This window comes from Neoarius graeffei, chromosome 7, assembly GCF_027579695.1.
Source record: "Neoarius graeffei isolate fNeoGra1 chromosome 7, fNeoGra1.pri, whole genome shotgun sequence".
Classification (NCBI taxonomy): Eukaryota; Metazoa; Chordata; class Actinopteri; order Siluriformes; family Ariidae; genus Neoarius; species Neoarius graeffei.
In genome coordinates this window covers 91,571,121-91,591,920 of record NC_083575.1, presented here as the reverse complement: position 1 = coordinate 91,591,920, position 20,800 = coordinate 91,571,121, and the positions used below count along the sequence as shown (strand labels likewise).

At 40.8% G+C, this 20,800-nt stretch overlaps 1 protein-coding gene across 2 annotated transcripts in view; it reads left to right on the top strand.

Annotated features, from left to right (window-relative positions):
• Positions 1-20,800, top strand: part of glra3 (glycine receptor, alpha 3) — a 220,158-nt gene that overhangs the window by 59,124 nt on the left and 140,234 nt on the right. Inside the window, exon 2 of one of the 2 annotated variants that reach the window (XM_060924886.1) lies at positions 15,421-15,548. In XM_060924886.1, coding sequence (XP_060780869.1) covers positions 15,421-15,548 — 128 coding nt within the window. Of the gene's footprint in view, positions 1-15,420; positions 15,549-20,800 lie in introns of those variants that run through there. The other variant, XM_060924887.1, reaches the window with a different exon arrangement.

Below are 20,800 nucleotides of genomic sequence, written 5' to 3'. Positions count from 1 at the left end.
TTGTGTCTGGCATCGAGGTGCTTGTTGTCTAAAGCGACCTGTGTAAGGAGTCAGAGAGAAAGTCCCTGTGAAGGTTCTCGGTGTAGGAGAGAAAATTCGAGAAGGACAAAAGATGACACGGTTAACCCTCATCCTACCATGCTATTTTTCACCTTAATCTTACCATGTGGGGTCCGTTTGGACCCCAATACTTTTCTTTAAAATTAAAGCTTATAAAGACAAAATCACCAGATAAGTTTTGTTCAGAACATCTTGTATTAATAACAGCAATACACTAAAGGGCCCAAGGCATAAAGAACACACTTAACCTTCATCCTACCAGCCAATTTTACATACACAAACTACCAGGCGGGGTCCGTATGGACCCCAGGAGGGAATACCTTGAAATCAATGCAGTAAGAATCAATTCAATGCAGCAAACAGACATAACTTTATTGAAGAACAAAATCCACTATGGCTGAATATCAATGATGTATTATAAATGCAATAACATTGCAATAATATTGCAATAACTAGCATACATGCAGCAAATTATAGCGCCACAAAAAAAATTGGCATTATATACATGATTTTTGCAGCTCATGCAGCTGTAAAACATTCTGGATTACAACTTAGGTCTTTTCTTACAGAATTTTAAACAAAAAAGTAATTGTAAAATAATTTAGGGCTTTTGTTTTGCAGCCTGTGCTTATTGCAGCAGTGGGGTCCACACGGACCCCAAGAAGGAATGCCTTGGTAGTTTCATTATGGAACATAAAAGAAATAAAAGAAGTTAACTTTCAGTGTGCTATTCAATTATAAAATGAAAGACAGATAAACTTTACTCTGGGGTCCGGTTGGACCCCAGTAACAAATTAATTATACCTTCACAATGCAAAAAGCTGATCTTCCGGTGCTTTAGTGTTATAATTAAGACATAAATTCCGACAAATTCATAAAACGGTGAGGCAGTATGTCACATATTTTTAAAATGGCAAACAAACATATAGGTGCGGGGTCCAGATGGACCCCACTTGGTAGGATGAAGGTTAAAGAAACAGTTTTTTAAACAATAAAATAAAATATAAAAATCATGAAATCGAAGTGGTTAACGAGCATCTGTGCGAATGGCACGAGGTTTCAAAATGCTTTCATGTCCACTTCACAGGGCCTGTCTTTAAAATGTCTTTTACCTTTATACACAGCATTGTAAATGCAACATCAGTGAGATACACAGTGGCTCCACCCTCTAAGGCTCCACCTGCCGATGTTTGAAGGCAGAACTTGATCACACGGGTCTACTTTGCACTTTCAGACTTCTGCTGGTGTTTGGAAAAAAAGTGTTTATCGAAATAAATCAACAAGTGATTGAGCTTTATGTACTTCAAGGCAGTATCTGATCATCTGAGACGTATTTTACAGAAATATCTGTAATTATTCTATGCACATCACTGGATATGAGCGATCGCGTGCTCTGATTGGCTACTCTACTACTAGGATATCAGCTCATATACTGTGAGTAGAGAAAGACAAAATGGCGGCGCGTGTTGCTGAACCAACCGAGGACGAAATAAAAACTACTTGAAAACAAAACCACAAAAAATAAAAAAGCAACAAAATATGGAATGAAAGTATTTGATGGTCAGAACATATCATTTTATTTTTCAAGAATTATTATTATTATTATTATTATTATTATTATTACAGCATTTTTCACAAATTGCTCCTGTCATTTCGCCGGTTTGTTTACATCCTAAGCGGAAATGATTTTGTTGGACGTTTTGTATAAAGTTTTAATTGATCGAATTTGCAAAAACTAAAATTAAAAATGCTCTGTTTCTCAAAATCCAGTGAACGTGGATAGAATTAAACAGTTATTCCACTCAATCTTGGTGCTACGTGCCTCATCAGCTATCAGCTCATGTACGATTTGATTTCGTGGAATAACTATTAACTGCGCTTCAAAGATCCTTTACCAGATTTTTAGGTCCATGTTTATTTCTGATTTTCTAACCTGAACATGTTATATCTTACTTGTGTCGATAAATATGTTATTATTTGAGTTGCTGTGCTAGATCACACTCCCTGGCTCTTTTTCCTTCTTATGTATCCAAATCCCTTCTTCTTCTTCTTCTTCTTCTTCTTCTTCTTCTTCTCTCATCTCTATGTAAGCTCAGCCTGTCCAATTTGTAGACTAGACTAGTGTTGACTTTCTGATACTTCTACTGATGAAAAGGCTGATCTAGAGACACTCCAATCACACAACACAACCTTGAGGACATGAGAATCGAACCTGTCTCCTGATTCAACCACTCAGTGCCATGACCCGGATGGCACACTAAAGATTCGTTAGGCTGGTAGCTCCAGAACAAGAGTAACGAAGCACATATTGGGCAATGGACATGTCTTGGCTGACTGATGACATCTGGAGATGCAGAAATTGAAGAATTTGATTCATATTTATGGAACGGTTGTATTGAATTAAAGCCAAAGTCAGTTCTGTTGGATTTGCAGGATGTGTTTTTGATTTAGCCTGGAGCTGGAGTGACATGCTGATATAGAATGCCTTTTGAAAGAATGGAGGAGATTTAAAAGCAGCTGTCACACACCAGCGCATTATAAATAAGACTGGCAGCGTTGGCCTCTCTCTCTCTCTCTCTCTCACACACACACACACACAGAGCCATGCAGTGTGTACAACAGAGGGGCAATCAGAGAGGCATAAACAGTCATTACAGCTCGGGATCGACTCCATCATTCACTCTCACTCTGAAAGAGCTGGCACAAAGCCTGGTCATCATTCACTCGTCTATCTCCTGTCTGTCACTGGAGCCTCTCTTTGCTGCAGGCTTGTTATCGTGAGCTAAAATACACCCCTGAGAAAATTACAGTCATTTAAGCAGACGGAATGATAAGAACACACGGGATATTTCTCAGGAACAGTGAAAGCACACACACACACACACACACACATACATATACAGACCTGTATGAGCTTTTATCACCTGTATTTAGGATTAAATAGTAGGAGATTCAAAAAGTCAATGTATGTCTTGCTTCAGGGCGGCACGGTGGTATAGTGGTTAGCACTGTCGCCTCACAGCAAGAAGGTTCTGGGTTCAATCCCAGTGGCTGGCGAGGGCCTTTCTGTGCGGAGTTTGCATGTTCTCCCCGTGTCCGCGTGGGTTTCCTCCGGGTGCTCCGGTTTCCCCCACAGTCCAAAGACATGCAGGTTAGGTTAACTGGTGACTCTAAATTTACCATAGGTGTGAATGTGAGTGTGAATTGTTGTTTGTGTCAGCCCTGCGATGATGTGGTGACTTGTCCAGGGTGTACCCCGCCTCTCACCCATAGTCAGCTGGGATAGGATCCAGCTTGCCTGCGACCCTGTAGAACAGGATAAGCGGCTACAGATAATGGATGGATGGATGTCTTGCTTCACAGTGTAAAGTAGCCAGCAGGTCCAAAGTGACAGACAGCCAGTTGACAGCCATCAAATTTGAAGGAGAAGAGAAAAGAAAGATTTTAGTGTCAAAATTCTTTTAGATAGGCTTTATTAACCCCATGAATTTGCAAACAGACCAGGTGCCATTGAAGAGAAGACCAAGCAAGGTATTTTAGAAGAAGAGGAAGCCTTTATTTGTCATATGTATACTCAAGCACAGTGAAATTCCTCCTCTGCTATAGATTTAACCCATCTGAAGCAGTGAGCACACAAAAAATACCCAGAGCAGTGTGCAGCTATGCCAGGGATTAGGTGCCTTGCTCAAGGACACTTCAGCCACGATACAGAGGGAGGGGAAAGTGCTGTTTATTCACTCAACTCCCTTAACATTTTCCCCTGCCGGTCCCAGGAATCTAACCAGCAACCCTTTAGGCCCAAGGCTGCTTCTCTAACCTTCAGGCCATGGCTACCCACAAAGTTTGAAGGACTGAACTGAAAGAACTGAAATAAACGTCTTGGACCTGCCACTTACAACAGGGGGAGCTGAAACGATGGAGCTCAGGGAGGGGGTAATCATCATCATCATCATCATCATCATCATCATCATCATCATTGTCAAACCCAATCCAGGCTTCAGGCAAACTATGGTTTTGTTGCCTTGGCCAGAATGACCCTAACCCATGACTATGTAATTGCTTGTTTTATCGCAATGCATTATGGGCGATACCCAGGGTCAGCTCCGCCGTATTGTTTACTTTCACCTTTGTTAAACACTGCATTGTTTTCTCTAACCGGTTTTAACCATGCCACCTAAAGCAAATAGCTGTATCCCACTGGCGGCTCGTTAATAGGGGCGATTTGGGCGACGCACTCCCAAACAGGGAGGGAAATTTTTTTTTATCTACTCCTACTACCACGGCAACAGTAATGTCATTGTCTAATCAGGCTAAGGTCGCGCCTGGTGTAGCCACGCCCTTTTGGGGCGATTTCTGTCAGGTTCAGATTTGCCCCAAAATCTCCCATTGACACAAATGGTACATACGTTTTTTTTTGAAAATCCTGCTCCCAATGCATTTTCTGTTAGGTTTTATGTGCTCGCACAAGCAGCGTGCTTACATCATACGCCTGTTGCGCCGCGCAAGTGTTGCCAGATTGGGCAGTTTTAAGTGCATTTTTGCGGGTTTTGAACATAATTTTGGGCTGGAAAACGCAACTTGCGCGGGAAATGTGTGAACATTCTATGAAGATGGCGGCGAGTGTTGAGTGCAACAATACGATAGCGTCTCTGAAAGAAGTTCCCTTTAGTCGTCATACCAATGAGGAGAAAACGGCAATCAAACAGCTAGGACCTTCTAGACCGAATTTAAACATCAAGCAAGTGTCTACGAAGGGGGAGAAGACCTACTCAAGAGGTTTTAACAAGAACTGGTACCACTTGAAAACTTGGCTAGCTGGCTGTGATGTAGTCAATGCTCGTTTTTGCTACCCTTGCGTCCTCTTCCACCCTGGAAGTAGCACAGCAGACGGTACAGTGATATCTGATATTTGAATTTACTAGGCAAAAGTTGTTTTTGTGTGTGTGTGTGTGTTACCAATGGCAGTTTAACATTGCCATGTGTGGGTGCAATCAGTTAATTATTGAAATTAAGTGATCAATCTCATTAAATCAGTCTCATTAAATTTGAAGGTTAATAATTAAAATGAATCAATCCCATTGAATCGTTTACTTTGACTCATTTGAATTGAATCATACCATAGAATCAGTCTCATTTGAAGTGAATCATTTAGTGAATCATTCAGTGAATCATTTAGTGAATCATACCATTAATCCTGGATAAATTACCAAACAGCTAGATTATGGTATATTTCCAAATTATTATTGATCACTTACCATATTACATAACTTATATGCACCTTTTTGAATTCTTTCAGAGATTGGGGACTTCAGATATTGTTCACCAACAAGATGAATACACACAGCTTTGATAATAAATGGATTTATTATAACAAAGATAAAAATGGATAATCAATATATACAAATATGATATGGTGTGTGTGTGTGCGTGTATGGCCTAGCTTGTTGCTAGCTAAAACAAAGGAATGTTATCTAAATAGAACAAAGGATTAGCTCTGTTGCTAATGTGTGCTTGTGTGTGTGTGTGTGTGTGTGGGAAGGACTTGACCATGTGTTTAGCCTCGTGTAGCTAACTACACGTGGTGGAGGCCTAGATTAGCCTTGTGTTGCTAGTGTGTTTGTGAAAGGCCCTGTTTTAGGCCCTCTTCTTTTTCTCTTATATATAAATGATTTTAGTAATTGCTCCAAGCTGTTTGACCTACATTTGTTTGCAGATGATGCCAATTTACTTCTTACGGATTTCTCCTTAGACTCTCTACAAGTCAAAATTAATTCAGAACTTGAAAGAGTCAATCTCTGGCTGTGTGCAAACAAATTATCCCTTAATATACAGTGGTGCTTGAAAGTTTGTGAACCCTTTATAATTTTCTATATTTCTGCATAAATATGACCTAAAACATCATCAGATTTTCACACAAGTCCTAAAAGTAGATAAAGAGAACCCAGTTAAACAAATGAGACAAAAATATTATACTTGGTCATTTATTTATTGAGGAAAATGATCCAATATTACATATCTGTGAGTGGCAAAAGTATGTGAACCTCTAGGATTAGCAGTAAATTTAAAGGTGAAATTAGAGTCAGGTGTTTTCAATCAATGGGATGACAATCAGGTGTGAGTGGGCACCCTGTTTTATTTAAAGAACAGGGATCTATCAAAGTCTGAACCATCTCTAAAGAGTTTGGACTCCACCAATCCACAGTCAGACAGATTGTGTACAAATGGAGGAAATACAAGACCATTGTTACCCTCCCCAGGAGTGGTCGACCAGCAAAGATCACTCCAAGAGCAAGGTGTGTAATAGTCATCGAGGTCACAAAAGACCCCAGGGTAACTTCTAAGCAACTGAAGGCCTCTCTCACACTGGCTAATGTTAAGGTTCATGAGTCCACCATCAGGAGAACACTGAACAACAATGGTGTGCATGGCAGGGTTGCAAGGGGAAAGCCACTGCTCTCCAAAAAGAACATTGCTGCTCATCTGCAGTTTGCAAAAGATCACATGGACAAGCCAGAAGGTTATTGGAAAAATGTTTTGTGGACGGATGAGACCAAAATAGAACTTTTTGGTTTAAATGAGAAGTGTTATGTTTGGAGAAAGGAAAGCACTGCATTCCAGCATCAGAACCTTATCCCATCTGTGAAACATGGTGGTGTCAGTATCATGGTTTGGGCCTGTTTTACTGCATCTGGGCCAGGATGGCTTGCCATCATTGATGGAACAATGAATTCTGAATTATACCAGCAAATTCTAAAGGAAAATGTCATGACATCTGTCGATGAAGTGAATCTCAAGAGAAGGTGGGTCATGCAGCAAGACAACGACCCTAAGCACACAAGTCGTTCTACCAAAGAATGGTTAAAGAGGGATAAAGTGAATGTTTTGGAATGGCCAAGTCAAAGTCCTGACCTTAATCCAATGGAAATGTTGTGGAAGGACCTGAAGCAAGCAGTTCATGTGAGGAAACCCACCAACATCCCAGAGTTGAAGCTGTTCTGTATGGAGGAACGGGCTAAAATTCCTCCAAGCCAGTGTGCAGGACTGATCAACAGTTACCGCAAACGTTTAGTTACAGTTATTGCTGCACAAGGGGGTCACACCAGATACTGAAAGCAAAGGTTCACATACTTTTGCCACTCACAGATGTGTAATATTAGATCATTTTCCTCAATAAATAAATGACCAAGTATAATATTTTTGTCTCATTTGTTTAACTGGGTTCTCTTTATCTACTTTTAGGACTTGTGTGAAAATCTGATGATGTTTTAGGTCATATTTATGCAGAAATATAGAAAATTCTAAAGGGTTCACAAACTTTCAAGCACCACTGTAGATAAAACTAATTTTGTGATTTTTCATCCATTTCAAAAGAAATTCTTAAGCCCTTTTATAATTACATTGAATCAGAAGCCAATTAAACAAAAAAATCTAGTATTAAATATCTTGGAGTAATAATAGATTCTCATCTTACTTGGAAAGAGCATATTAATCAATTGTCAAAGAAAATATCTCGGGGTGTTGGAATCTTGTCTAAACTTCGCTATTATGTTCCTCAAAACATTCTTGTGCAGCTTTTATTATTCTCTTATTTACCCATTTTTAATTTATGGTGTTTTAGTATGGGGAAACACCTACCCATCAACTTTAAAGCCCTTAGTAATATTACAAAAGAAAGCTGTAAGAATTATAACTTTTTCTTAATTTACTGAACACACTTCTCATATTTTTAAAAGGCTGAACATTCTCAAATTTTGTGACATAGTCTTATATTGTAATTCTATATTTATGTATAAATTCAATACAAATGTTTTGCCTTCTTTTTTGATAATTTTTTCTTAAGTGTCAGAACAAGGCACAAATACAATACCAGGCTGGCCTCAAGGTCAAGTTATTGTCTGCCTCCAGCTCGTATGAATTTTGGTAAATTTAATATTCGATTTAAAGGAGCAGTAATTTGGATTAGTATTAATGAATCATTTAAACCTTTCAGTCTCGGTAAATTCAAGTCTTCTATCAAAGCCAATTTTTTAAATTCATATTAGTCTCTTCCAAATTTCATCTCATCTCATTATCTCTAGCCGCTTTATCCTTCTACAGGGTCGCAGGCAAGCTGGAGCCTATCCCAGCTGACTACGGGCGAAAGGCGGGGTACACCCTGGACAAGTCGCCGGGTCATCACAGGGCTGACACATAGACACAGACAACCATTCACACTCACATTCACACCTACGCTCAATTTAGAGTCACCAGTTAACCTAACCTGCATGTCTTTGGACTGTGGGGGAAACCGGAGCACCCGGAGGAAACCCACGCGGACACAGGGAGAACATGCAAACTCCACACAGAAAGGCCCTCGCCGGCCACGGGGCTCGAACCCGGACCTTCTTGCTGTGAGGCGACAGCGCTAACCATTACACCACCGTGCCACCCATCTGACTTTTTCAATTAATCATAAAAAGATTTGCTGCCTAGCTCGATTAGCTTTTCAGTTATTTCTAGGTAGCATCATACTATTTGTCTGTTTTATGTTTTTGTTATTTGTAAATTTTAGTGTTTAGTATGAAAATATCCCAGCTGACTATGGGCGAGAGACAGGGTTCACCCTGGATAAGTCGCCAGATCATCGCAGGGCTGACACATACTGTAGAGACAAACAACCATTCACACTTCCATTCACCAATTAATCTAGCCTGCATGTCTTTGGACTGTGGGGGAAACCAGAGCACCCGGAGGAAACCCACACAGGCATAGGGAGAACATGCAAACTCCACACAGAAAGGCCCTCATCGGCCGCTGGGCTCAAACCCAGGACCTTCTTGCTGTGAGGCAACAGTGCTGACCACTACACCACCATGCCACCCGAGGTTACATACGTACAATTCCTGATATTCAGATAGATTTGTTTTCCCGATAAAGTTTAGCTGGTGCAATATATGTCCTCAGAAATAAGAGATTTGATGTTGTTGTTGTACAGTGTAGTCGACTCGGTCTAGACTCTTATCTTCTCACCAAGCTTGATTTGGATTCCGATTTTCCTGCTGTAAACCCTTGACATGTTATCCACTGCTTTAAATCACAAAGTTCACTGTCTTCCGCGACAGTGCATGGTGAAATTGCTCCTCTTAAATCGCTCTCATGTAAAATTAATCTGGCATCCATCATATCACTCAACTACCAACCCTGGCTATTCCCCATAATGCACTGTGGTAAACAAGTGATGATGTGAATGAATGAATGAATGAATGAATGAATTAATGAATTAATTAATTAATTAATTTTTATTTTCGAACATATGTAAAAAAAAGTATGTAACTATTTGTACATACAAAAGAAAGAAAAGAGAAATTAACAGAAAATAAATAAAATAACATAAAGAGCTAAGACATTACAAAACACTGCACATTGTTCGAAAAAGGAGTGGGAAGAAGTACAATACTTTTTTAATTTCCCACCCCTTTTTAACTACCCCGAAATCCAAACTACATTAATACACCTATAGAAATATATACCATATATACACTTCATGAATATCTATATAATTACAAAAATAAATATATACTGCATACCATACACTTCATAAATATCTATATAAATATTTAATTATAAAAATAAATATATACCGCATACTATATATATATATATATATATATATATATATATATATATATATATATATATATATATATATACTTCATAAATGTCTATATTAATATATAATTACAAAATATATATATATACTATATTGAGGTTTTTCACCCACGTGACCAAGTCATGTGATGCTGCCATTTTGGACGTCACGGCTCGAATCAGTTTGAATGCGAGGAAGGCGACAAACGAAAAACATAAAAGAAAAAGGAGCGAGATGCAGAAAACACCTTCACTATCCAGCGACATAGGGCATTTACAGGGCGAGCAGAGGGAGAGGTATTTGCAAAAATTGAGGTTAGCAGGCTTAGAGAACGACGTTTACCTGCTTCCACCAGGATTGTTCACTGACGTACGGAAGTACACGAAGCCCTCGTCTTTACCTGACTTCGGCCCACATGATCTGTATTCCTATGTCATTAAAAACCCATCGCCATACACAGGTATTGATCTGAAAGCGTATAAGAGTTTGGATATCTACAAATATTTTGTGTCAGGCTGGGTAACATGCCTACATCAGTGGGTCATCCCTGGAGCCGGTGGTCGCCATCTTATTACAGCTAAGGTTTGTTCACATTTTCATTTACTTTCGGTCCTCAGGATAAACAAAATGTTATTAAATGTCATTGAAATAACTTCTTAGTCTGTTGAGACATGGCCCGTTATAAATTTGCTGTTACCAGGCAATGACCAAGAACTGTATTATTAGGGTCGGTGTCTGTGTTGTAGCAGTGTACTAGCAGCTAGCTGTTAGCACTAGCTAATGTCAACAACATCATAGCTGGTATGTTACTGTAGCAATGTTTACGTTCAGTCATTTGGATGACTGTTAAAACCTTTCAGTCTCAAGTTTTTCCTTTACTGTATTTACTAGTTTACTGTAATTATGATCCGGCAGCTATTTACACCGGATCCAGTGTAAATAGCTGCTGGAGCGCGCTCCGGAACCTCGGCCGGAGCGCTCCGGGAGCAAGCCGGAGCGCGCTGCTTAATTTGAGGGGGAGCAAGCCGGAGCACGCTCCAGCAGCTATTTACACTGGATCCAGTGTAAATAGCTGCCGGATCATAATTACAGTAAACTAGTAAATACAGTAAAGGAAAAACTTGAGACTGAAAGGTTTTAACAGTCATCCAAATGACTGAACGTAAACATTGCTACAGTAACATACTAGCTATGATGTTGTTGACATTAGCTAGCTTGACCTTCAAAATGGCGGACACCGGGGCGTCACATGACCCTGTGACTTCAGGTGAAAAACCTCAATACCATATATACACTTCATAAATATCTATATAAATATATAATTACAAAAATAAATATCTACTACATACCTATCCCTGTAAATATGAATATATAAACTATCCCCATAAATAAATATATACCATATATACCATATACTAAGTTAGTTCTAATATAACAATCAACCCTATTCTATTTATCCCTCATCATCCTCCGTTAACACACTTCTATATACTTGTTTAAAAATATTTTTTGTACCTTTTTTTCAACAGATTTATATTTACACTTTGTTTTATTTCTGTCTCCAGTCTGTTCCATAAAGTCACCTCACAGCTCGATATGCACATGCTTTTCATATTTGTTCGAACCTTTGGTTTTTTAAAATTTAGGTCTCCCCTTAGGCCCTGTCCACACGGCAACAGATTCAGGTGAATCTGATAAAATTGTTTATCGTTTCAGCCTGGCGTCCACACGGCACCAGCGTTTTGGGTGCCCCAAAACGAAATCTTTTGAGAACGGGTTCCAGAGTGGAAAAATCTGGCAACGGCGCTGTTGCGAAGTCATCTGGTTGAGTAGAACGGATTTGTTTACGATGATGTCACAACCACATGACTGTCAGTGCTTCACGCCGGGTAGAAGTGTAACGAACTCGATGCGAGTTGTCAACAAATCCTATAACTTGGTTCATGAAATGCGCTTCCAAAATATTTTCACTGTGAAAATTTATTGTGTAATGGTGCAAAGTGAGAGAGAGAGAGAGAGAGAATAGCCCTTAGGGCAGAGTCTTTAGTCCAAACACTGCGGAAGTACTGAGTATAACCAAACTGCGCACCGCCCGTGCGCTTTCCAAAAACAAAAACAATCCCGCCAGCAAAAATAGGGAAAAAAAAGGAGCGATCTCACCTCTTCAGATGTTGGTTTAAGTCCGACAATACATTCCTCAAAAAGGGCGTAGAAGAACAAAGTAATCCATCAACGTGTAGCATTCAATTTATTCCGGACCATTAAAGAATTCTAGAGGATATCAGAATGTTGGCGTACTGGCTTCCATCTACCCCTATTCATTCCTCTTTCCGCGTCTTTCATTTTATGCTACTTATTAATAATCAAAACTTTATGTGGCTAATGCTACAGAAGAAGGGGTTTATGCGCATGCGTCTACTTCTTCTATTGTTCTGGTGTCTCTGATGGGACCGTCTTACAGCGCACGTAGAGGTGTGGCATGTGTATTGCATCGTTTTCAGCAAGCGTTGCGTTGCAATATGTACCTGATATTTTACTGATCCGTTGCCCATGTGGACGCGATATTTTTTAAAAAAAACTCTCGTTGCCGTTGTCGTGTGGATGTAGCCTTAGATTATATCCCCCCTCTCTCTCACTAAACATTCCTTGTATATTTTTTCGGCAATAGATTATTTCTCGCTTTGTACATTATTTGTGGTGTTCTGAATTTGACCAGATCCATAAATTTCAACGTGTGAGTTTATGAATAGTGAGTTTGTGTGATCTCTGTATCCTGTTTTGTTTATTGTCCTTATTGCTCTTTTCTGTATTGTACATATCGGCTGCAGAGTGGTTTCGTAGGTGTTTCCACAGACTTCGACACAGTAAGTCAGATATGGCAAAAATAACGCGTAATATAGAGTATGCAAAGATTTCCAATCAAGAATATATTTTGTTTTCCACAGAATTGCCGAGCACTTTGCCAGTTTTGCTCGTATGTATCCTACATGAGGTTTCCAGCAGACTTTATGATCCAAAATCACACCAAGAAATTTAATTTCCTGTACCATTTCTATCTTAGTATTGTCTATTATCAATTCTACATTACAATCTATTTTGTGTCTCCCACACAACATGATCTTTGTTTTGCTTAGATTTAATGATAATTTATTTTTGTCAAACCATAGTTTTAGTTTATTTATTTCAGTTGTAGTTTCAGTTTCAGATGTAGTTATGCTTGGGGGCTATAGAGATCTTGCAGTCACGTGACCGGAAAGTACACAGACGCCATCTTGTCGGGCAACAACACAGCTGAATACTGCTGCACTCGTGTACAGAATGGATCACTTTCAACCGACGGACTACACGGCTCATTTTTCTAATGCACAGATAATTAGATATATGTCTAAAATAAACGGTCTACAGATTAGTGACCCTTATGGCTTACCGGACGGAGTTTTCACGACCGTGTCAGTGGATCTTGAACTGCCGGAGGTGGAATACCCGGACGTGTATAATTACCTAATCAACTTTCCTTCGCTGTTAAATATAATTTAAAACTACAAACATTACATGAAGCATACAAAGACGGTGTAATTCATCATACACATTATCTGTAAAAACCATGCACAATGTTCACTTCATACATACTAGATTTTCATAAATTTGTATGAGGATAATGCAAAAAGCGCCACTTTCAGGAGTAAATCATACATGGCATATATATTTATTTATAAATCCTTATAAGGATTGATCCTTATATTTATAAGGATTTACTACTTAGACAGTGGTAAATTCTTATAAGTTCTTTACTGTTTTTTTTCGTACCACACCGCTAAAGACCCAATCCACCCCCCCACCCCCGCCCCCGCCCCAACCCTCTTTTCTCAGGCTCCCACTTCCCGGAATTTTTTTATTAGAGCAAATCATAAACTTATGCTGCAAATAACCACATGGATATACTGAAATAAATACATGACGAACCTGAGATGAAATGGTCACTGCACAGGCGCCAGTGATCGCTCCTTCCAGTCGGTACCCATGCCTTGTTCTTGTTGTTTGGATCAGCCCGGCCGATAGCAGCAATCCATTTTGCGCGCCTGTCAGGGTCCCATGGCAGCCTATGAAACTTTCTTCCTGTTTTCTGACCTGTCCTGTTGTGGCATTTATATGCCATGCAAGTATCCGGCATTGTGGCACGGTAATTTTTGAATATTTCGGCAAAAAAAAAAAATGAAAGTCAGCGTCGGAAAGGCGGCGGAAATATGGCGCTTGACCGCCAAGATGGCGTTTGTCTACAATCTGGAGCGGATGTGATGTCACATGCAAGTGCTCCATTGCAGCAGTAGGGTAGCCAGTTCCTTTCTGTGCACTCGCACACACATTCACACCGATGGGCAATTTAGAGTAGCCAGTTAACCTAACAGCATGTCTTTGGACTGTGGGGGAAACTGGAGCACCCCGAGGAAACCCTTTGAACAGTGAACACCTGGAGGAAACCATCGAACAGGGAACAACCATTCACACCTCTGAATGTGGGCAGTTTAGAGTAGTCAGTTGGTCTAATCCACATGTCTATGGACTGTGGAAGGGGACCAGAGCCCCCCAAGGAAACCCACACAGGTACAACATCAAAGTCCACACAGAAAGGCCCCAGTTGGCAGCGAGGTTCAAACCCAGAACCTTCCTGCTGTGATGTGACAGTGCTAACTACTGCACCACTGCATCAGAGGCTGTCCACAAGGCAATGGATTCAGGTGAATCTGATAAAATTGTTTATCGTTTCGGCCTGGCATCCACACGGCACCGGCATTTTGGGTGCCCCAAAACGAGAACGGGTTCCAGAGTGGAAAAATCTGGCAACGGCGCCGTTGCGAAGTAGTCTGGATGAGTAGAACGGATTTGTTTACGATGACGTCACAACCACATGACTAGAACAAGCAGCACTCTCGCTGTTTTGTATGAACCACTGCATTGCATTCACTTTTGTATACAGCTTTTCTTTTAAATAAACAAGTAACTGAACCATTTCTTGAATTTCTTTTTTTTATTGGATAAGACTGCTTTTCAAAATGTTCACACACAATAAGAAAATTAAGTTATATAAAACTATGCACACTAATAAAACTAATTTGTACACACAGCAGGCACGATTTCCTCGCGTAGTCGCAGCCATCTTCTTCTTGTTGTTGTGTGCTTGTTCCTGTGAGTGCTTCACGCTGGGTAGAAGAAGGGGTTTATGCGCATGCGTCCTACTTCTTCTATTGTTCTGGTGTCTCTGATGGGACCGTCTTACAGCGCACGTAGAGGTGTGGCATGTGTATTGCATCGTTTTCAGCAAGTGTTGCGTTGCCATATGTACCTGATATTTTACTGATCCGTTGCCCATGTGGACGCGATATTTTTTTAAATAAAATCTCATTGCCGTTGTCATGTGGATGTAGCCTCAGTCTTGTCCTACAAACTCCTTTAAAGAATTTAGGAATTGTGTAATTATTATAGTCAGCCATCACTCTGAGGGCATGGTGTGTCGTTCTACAAATGGACTCATGGATGTTACTTCCTTCTGTGAGTGAATAGAAGTGCTGTGCCTCAAGGGATGCCTCTGCTGCACTTCTCTGAGTAAACCTGAATGTGAATTATCATGTCAGATGATATTAGTGCAGCTCTTCCAAATGTGTAGCCTCAGTGACTGTCGCAGCCCATTTTCCTAAAATCTCCTCTCTCTCTCTCTCTCTCTCTCTCTCTCTCAGTCTGGTGGCCACAAAGGACCCTGAAAGTCCTCGGGGGAGAGCCGTACCCATGTCTCCCTCAGACTTTCTGGATAAGCTCATGGGAAGGACCTCGGGCTACGACGCCAGAATTAGACCCAACTTCAAAGGTACATCTTAAAAGCAATTTGAACAAGCATTTAATATTTTTCCTGACTGTTTCAATCTATCTGTCTTTGAATCAATGATAAGCTGAAATGGTCTGTGATCATTTGTTCTGTATGGGCCAGTTGAGAATAAAGTTTTCATGGACGTGTTCATAATTTTGTGTTCATATACTGTATACAGCACTGTTCAGAAGTCTTAGACACATGCAAAGAAATGCTGTAGAACAAAAATGGCTTAAAAATAATGAAATGTTTCAACATTAAAAAATACTATAAGCAGTAATCAGTAAGCCATAATAAATGAAACAAAGTCAATATTTGGTGTGAGACAACCATTTGCTTTAAAAAAAATAGTAGTCTCAGGTCCAGTGAGTGCAGTTTTATGCGGAAATGAGCTGTAGGCTTTACTGAGCATCTTACAGAACCAGACGCAGTTCTTCTGGACACTTTGACTGTCACACTCACTTCTTCATTTTGAATGCATGAATGAATGAATGAATGAATGAACCCTTTATTATCACTAGTCACAAGTACCAGCGAAATTGACCATCAACCTGTCCTTACATACACACATACAATTGACAGAGGGGGAGTAGACAGGACAGGAAGACAGGGATGAAAAGAAAAAAATACAGAGTAACATGAGGAGAGGGGAGGAGAAAAAAAAGCAACCCCCACACTATGCTCCTGTGAGGAGTACAGTGTGTGAACATTAAAAAAAAAAAACACCTCAGCACATAAGCACAAAATAACACAAGTACACTTTACAACATGAAAACTTGGAACTTGGGGGGAGGGGGGCAATCAGGGGTGGGGGGAAGGTGGGGGAAGGGGGTGGGGGTGAAGGTGAGGAAGTAGAGGTAACCCAGCGCAAGCAAGCAGCCGTCCATTCCTGGAGCCATGATGGTGCTGGTCACGCATCCGCTTGTCACACTGGGGGTAAAAGCGGTGACCGCGGGAAGTGGGGGAAGGAATGCGAGAGCGTCTCACAGCAGTGACCTTCAGGGGGAGATGTTGTCCCAGCAATGGTCTTGGTCAAGGCCAGTGCTGTCTGAGAGAGCCGAAAGCAGATAAGATTGGGATTGTTTAGTCTTGGGGCGAGTAGACGCATTTTTTTTTACATGACCACTCTGTTTGTCCATTCTGGTCTCTGAATCAATCCTTTGCAAAGCCAAAAGCTTCTCCATGATGTCATCCATGTTGCGGTTCAAGTTCTGAATAGCCACAGTCTGAGTGCCGACAGCTCTGCCCACCGCTTCAATCATGTTGGGCAGCTTTATGGGGCTTGAAACAGCTGTCACCGTTTTTTGATTTCCTCGATAAACCAGGGCAATGCCTAATCCAATCAGCAAAAGTCCTGTAATCATGGTTCTGAATAGTGTCCTCCACAGAAAGAATCGCCAGGCACACGACCCACCACTGCTCCCAAGCATCCATTGTGTAGCCAGCCATGAATGTTCCAGCAGGACAGGCGGGTTCCCCCGAACCCAGGCTTCTTGTCGAGAAAACTGTGTCAATTTCGTTAAGAGACCAGTTTATCAATTCCATGATTTTTTTAGTTTGGAGAGCAGTGTGGAGAGAGTCTCTCAAAAGTATAGACAGATGAGACGAGACAGAGGAGCGCAAGCAGGGAAAATAAGGGAGAGGAGAGCAGAGAAATGCGACCGCTTTCCGTGAGAGCATGGAGGAAAAAAAAGCATTTTACAACAAAACCCAGTAGCCTTCATTATGTTTTCTTTTTTTATTTGAAAAGTGCTCTTTTATGGAATATGCTACTCAGATACAAACATTTTTTTCTGTAACATTTAATTTTGTGCTGGGAAAAAATTAATGTTTGACTCTAAAATGTTTTTGTACTGACTCGGTAATGTAGAAGTCATAAAATAGAAATCAATAACAAAGTTTGTAAGGGGCGGCATGGTGGTGTAGTGGTTAGCACGGTCGCCTCACAGCAAAAAGGTTCCGGGTTAGAACCTGGCGGCCAGCGAGGGCCTTTCTGTGTAGAGTTTGCATGTTCTCCCCGTGTCTGCGTGGGCTTCCTCTGGGTGCTCCAGTTTTTCCCACAATCCAAAAACATGCAGTTAGGTTGACGTGGGGCGGCCTTGGGCTGAGGTGCCCTTGAGCAAGGTACCTGACCCCTGACTGCTCCCCAGGCGCTCTGGTGTGGCTGCCCACTGCTCTGAGTGTGTGCATGTGTTCACTACTTCAGATGGGTTAAATGCAGGGGATGAATTTCACTGTGCTTGAAGTGTGCATGTGATGAATAAAGGAAAAAAATAGGGTGCCAAGACTTTTGCACAGCACTGTGTACATGAAAATTCTGGCTTTAGCCTAAACTAGGTCTTCCTGGTTGTAGCAAACTTTGACATCATATTAAGAAACTGAATATTTCACCAAAAATTATGTGGAAATGTCTTCATTTGGTCTTTAATTTTACATAGGCTATATTACTACAAGATCTTGCCAGTTTAATAAATATTGCACTGAAAAATATTGAATTTTTCAAAAGATGAAAGTTTTCCCAGGCTGTCATACACATCACTGTCTTCTTGTGAATGAGAAATTCCAAGGTACTCAATTTGTCTTCCATCCATGTTATAATTACTCACCCCCACATCTCCTAAACACCAGGTCTGGTATCTTAGATTGACAACAAACCAACATCACTCTTGGATTAGCTTCACAAATGAGACATCTGGCAGCCCAGATCAGGCAAGTTCTGTCAGATATGTGGTTTAGGCAGATAAGGGTCAGATACATCAATGGCACGTGTATTTTGGAGTTCAGTGGGAATGTCATTTTCAGAAATATATATATAGTACAAAATGTCAAACTTGCACCATGTGAAGGGTTTTCCCAGACTCTCATACAAATGTCCCTGGTTTAAGTGGCTTCAGGAACAATGAACAGGCCTTGTAGTGTGAAATAATTGAAGAACAGTGATGTGGCATTTGAGATGCCCTACAACACCCTGAAAAAAATTCTAGAATGTCCAAACGTTTTGCATTTTCTCACATAGTTCGATAACTCCTGCAATGTGTTTCTTGACGTTACTTCTGTATCCATGAAGAAGAAGAAAAAGAAGAAGAAGAAGGCTTTGTCACATGTACGCTCAAGCACAGTGAAATTCATCCTCTGCATTTAACCCATCTGAAGCAGTGAACACACACAAGTGAGCAATAAGCACACACACATACCCAGAGCAGTGGGCAGCTATGCTACAGTACCCGGGGAGCAGTTGGGGGTTAGGTGCCTTGCTCAAGGGCACATCAGCCCAAGGCTGCCCCATGTTAACCTAACTGCATGTCTTTGGACTGCGGGGGAAACCGGAGCGCCCGGATCAACAGTTTCTTGACCCTTCTCCCAAACATCGTGCAAGGATGTGAACAATGAATGGTTGGAGTCAAACTTGTAATGTTGCCAGTCTCCTGACCAAGACATTGCAAGAATTTATGGCACTATGGTTACTACTACATATGTAGTCTGATCCTAGCATTGGAGTGCCGACAAACCAGCAATATATATAATCAAAAAATGTCACAATTTCATGATATGAAGGGTTTCTGAGGCTGCCATATATATTTTCTCTGGTTTAATTGGCTTCTGGTGAACAAGTCCAGTGCAGTGCACCAGAGGAGTGGCTAACCAGCTGTACTTACTTAGCCAAGAAACCCTAAGAAAGGGACCCAGCCCAGAACACACTGGACAGGCAAAGAAGAAGAAGTAGAAGAGGAAGAAGAAGAAGAAGAAGAAGAAGAAGAAGAAGAACTTTCAAGTTACTCACTTTGCATTATTTACCAAGTTGCCTTCAAGGGTCATTTTTTTCCACCTGTAGTATTCTACTGAAAAGGTAGAAAGGTGACAGTGTGATGGGTTTTCTGAGACTTACACACAGTGTATATCCCTGGTTTTATTGCCTTCAGATGAAAAAGTGCTTCCAAGTTACTTATTTTGCCTTAAATACCTATTGTTCTTTAACATCTCCTAAACACCATTCAGTTTCTATACTACTTATTCATTGTGGGTTGTGGGGAAGTTGGAGCCAACATTGGGTGAGAGGCAGGGTACATCCTGGACAGGCCACCAATCCATCGCAGGACCAACACAGACAGCCACTCATGGGCAATTTAGAGTAGCCAATTGGGGAAGCCATGGCTTAAAGGTTAGAGAATCAGCTTTGGGACCAAAAGGTCACTGGTTTGATTCTCTGGGCCAGCAGGACCTTGAGCTAGGCACCTAACCCCCAACTGCTCCCCAGGCTGCTCTGGGTATGTTGTACATCACTCTGGATAAGAGCATCTGCTGAAAGCCATTAATGTAATGTAATGTACAACCCCGATTCCAAAAAAGTTGGGACAAAGTACAAATTGTAAATAAAAATGGAATGCAATAATTTACAAATCTCAAAAACTGATATTGTATTCACAATAGAACATAGACAACATATCAAATGTCGAAAGTGAGACATTTTGAAATTTCATGCCAAATATTGGCTCATTTGAAATTTCATGACAGTAACACATCTCAAAAAAGTTGGGACAGGGGCAATAAGAGGCTGGAAAAGTTAAAGGTACAAAAAAGGAACAGCTGGAGGACCAAATTGCAACTCATTAGGTCAATTGGCAATAGGTCATTAACATGACTGGGTATAAAAAGAGCATCTTGGAGTGGCAGCAGCTCTCAGAAGTAAAGATGGGAAGAGGATCACCAATCCCCCTAATTCCGTGCTGACAAATAGTGGAGCAATATCAGAAAGGAGTTCGACAGTGTAAAATTGCAAAGAGTTTGAACGTATCATCATCTACAGTGCATAATATCATCAAAAGATTCAGAGAATCTGGAAGAATCTCTGTGCATAAGGGTCAAGGCCGGAAAACCATACTGGGTGCCCGTGATCTTCGGGCCCTTAGACAGCACTGCATCACATACAGGCATGCTTCTGTACTGGAAATCACAAAATGGGCTCAGGAATATTTCCAGAGAACATTATCTGTGAACACAATTCACCATGCCATCTGCCGTTGCCAGCTAAAACTCTATAGTTCAAAGAAGAAGCCGTATCTAAACATGATCCAGAAGCGCAGACGTCTTCTCTGGGCCAAGGCTCATTTAAAATGGACTGTGGCAAAGTGGAAAACTGTTCTGTGGTCAGACGAATCAAAATTTGAAGTTCTTTATGGAATTCAGGGACGCTGTGTCATTCGGACTAAAGAGGAGAAGGATGACCCAAGTTGTTATCAGCACTCAGTTCAGAA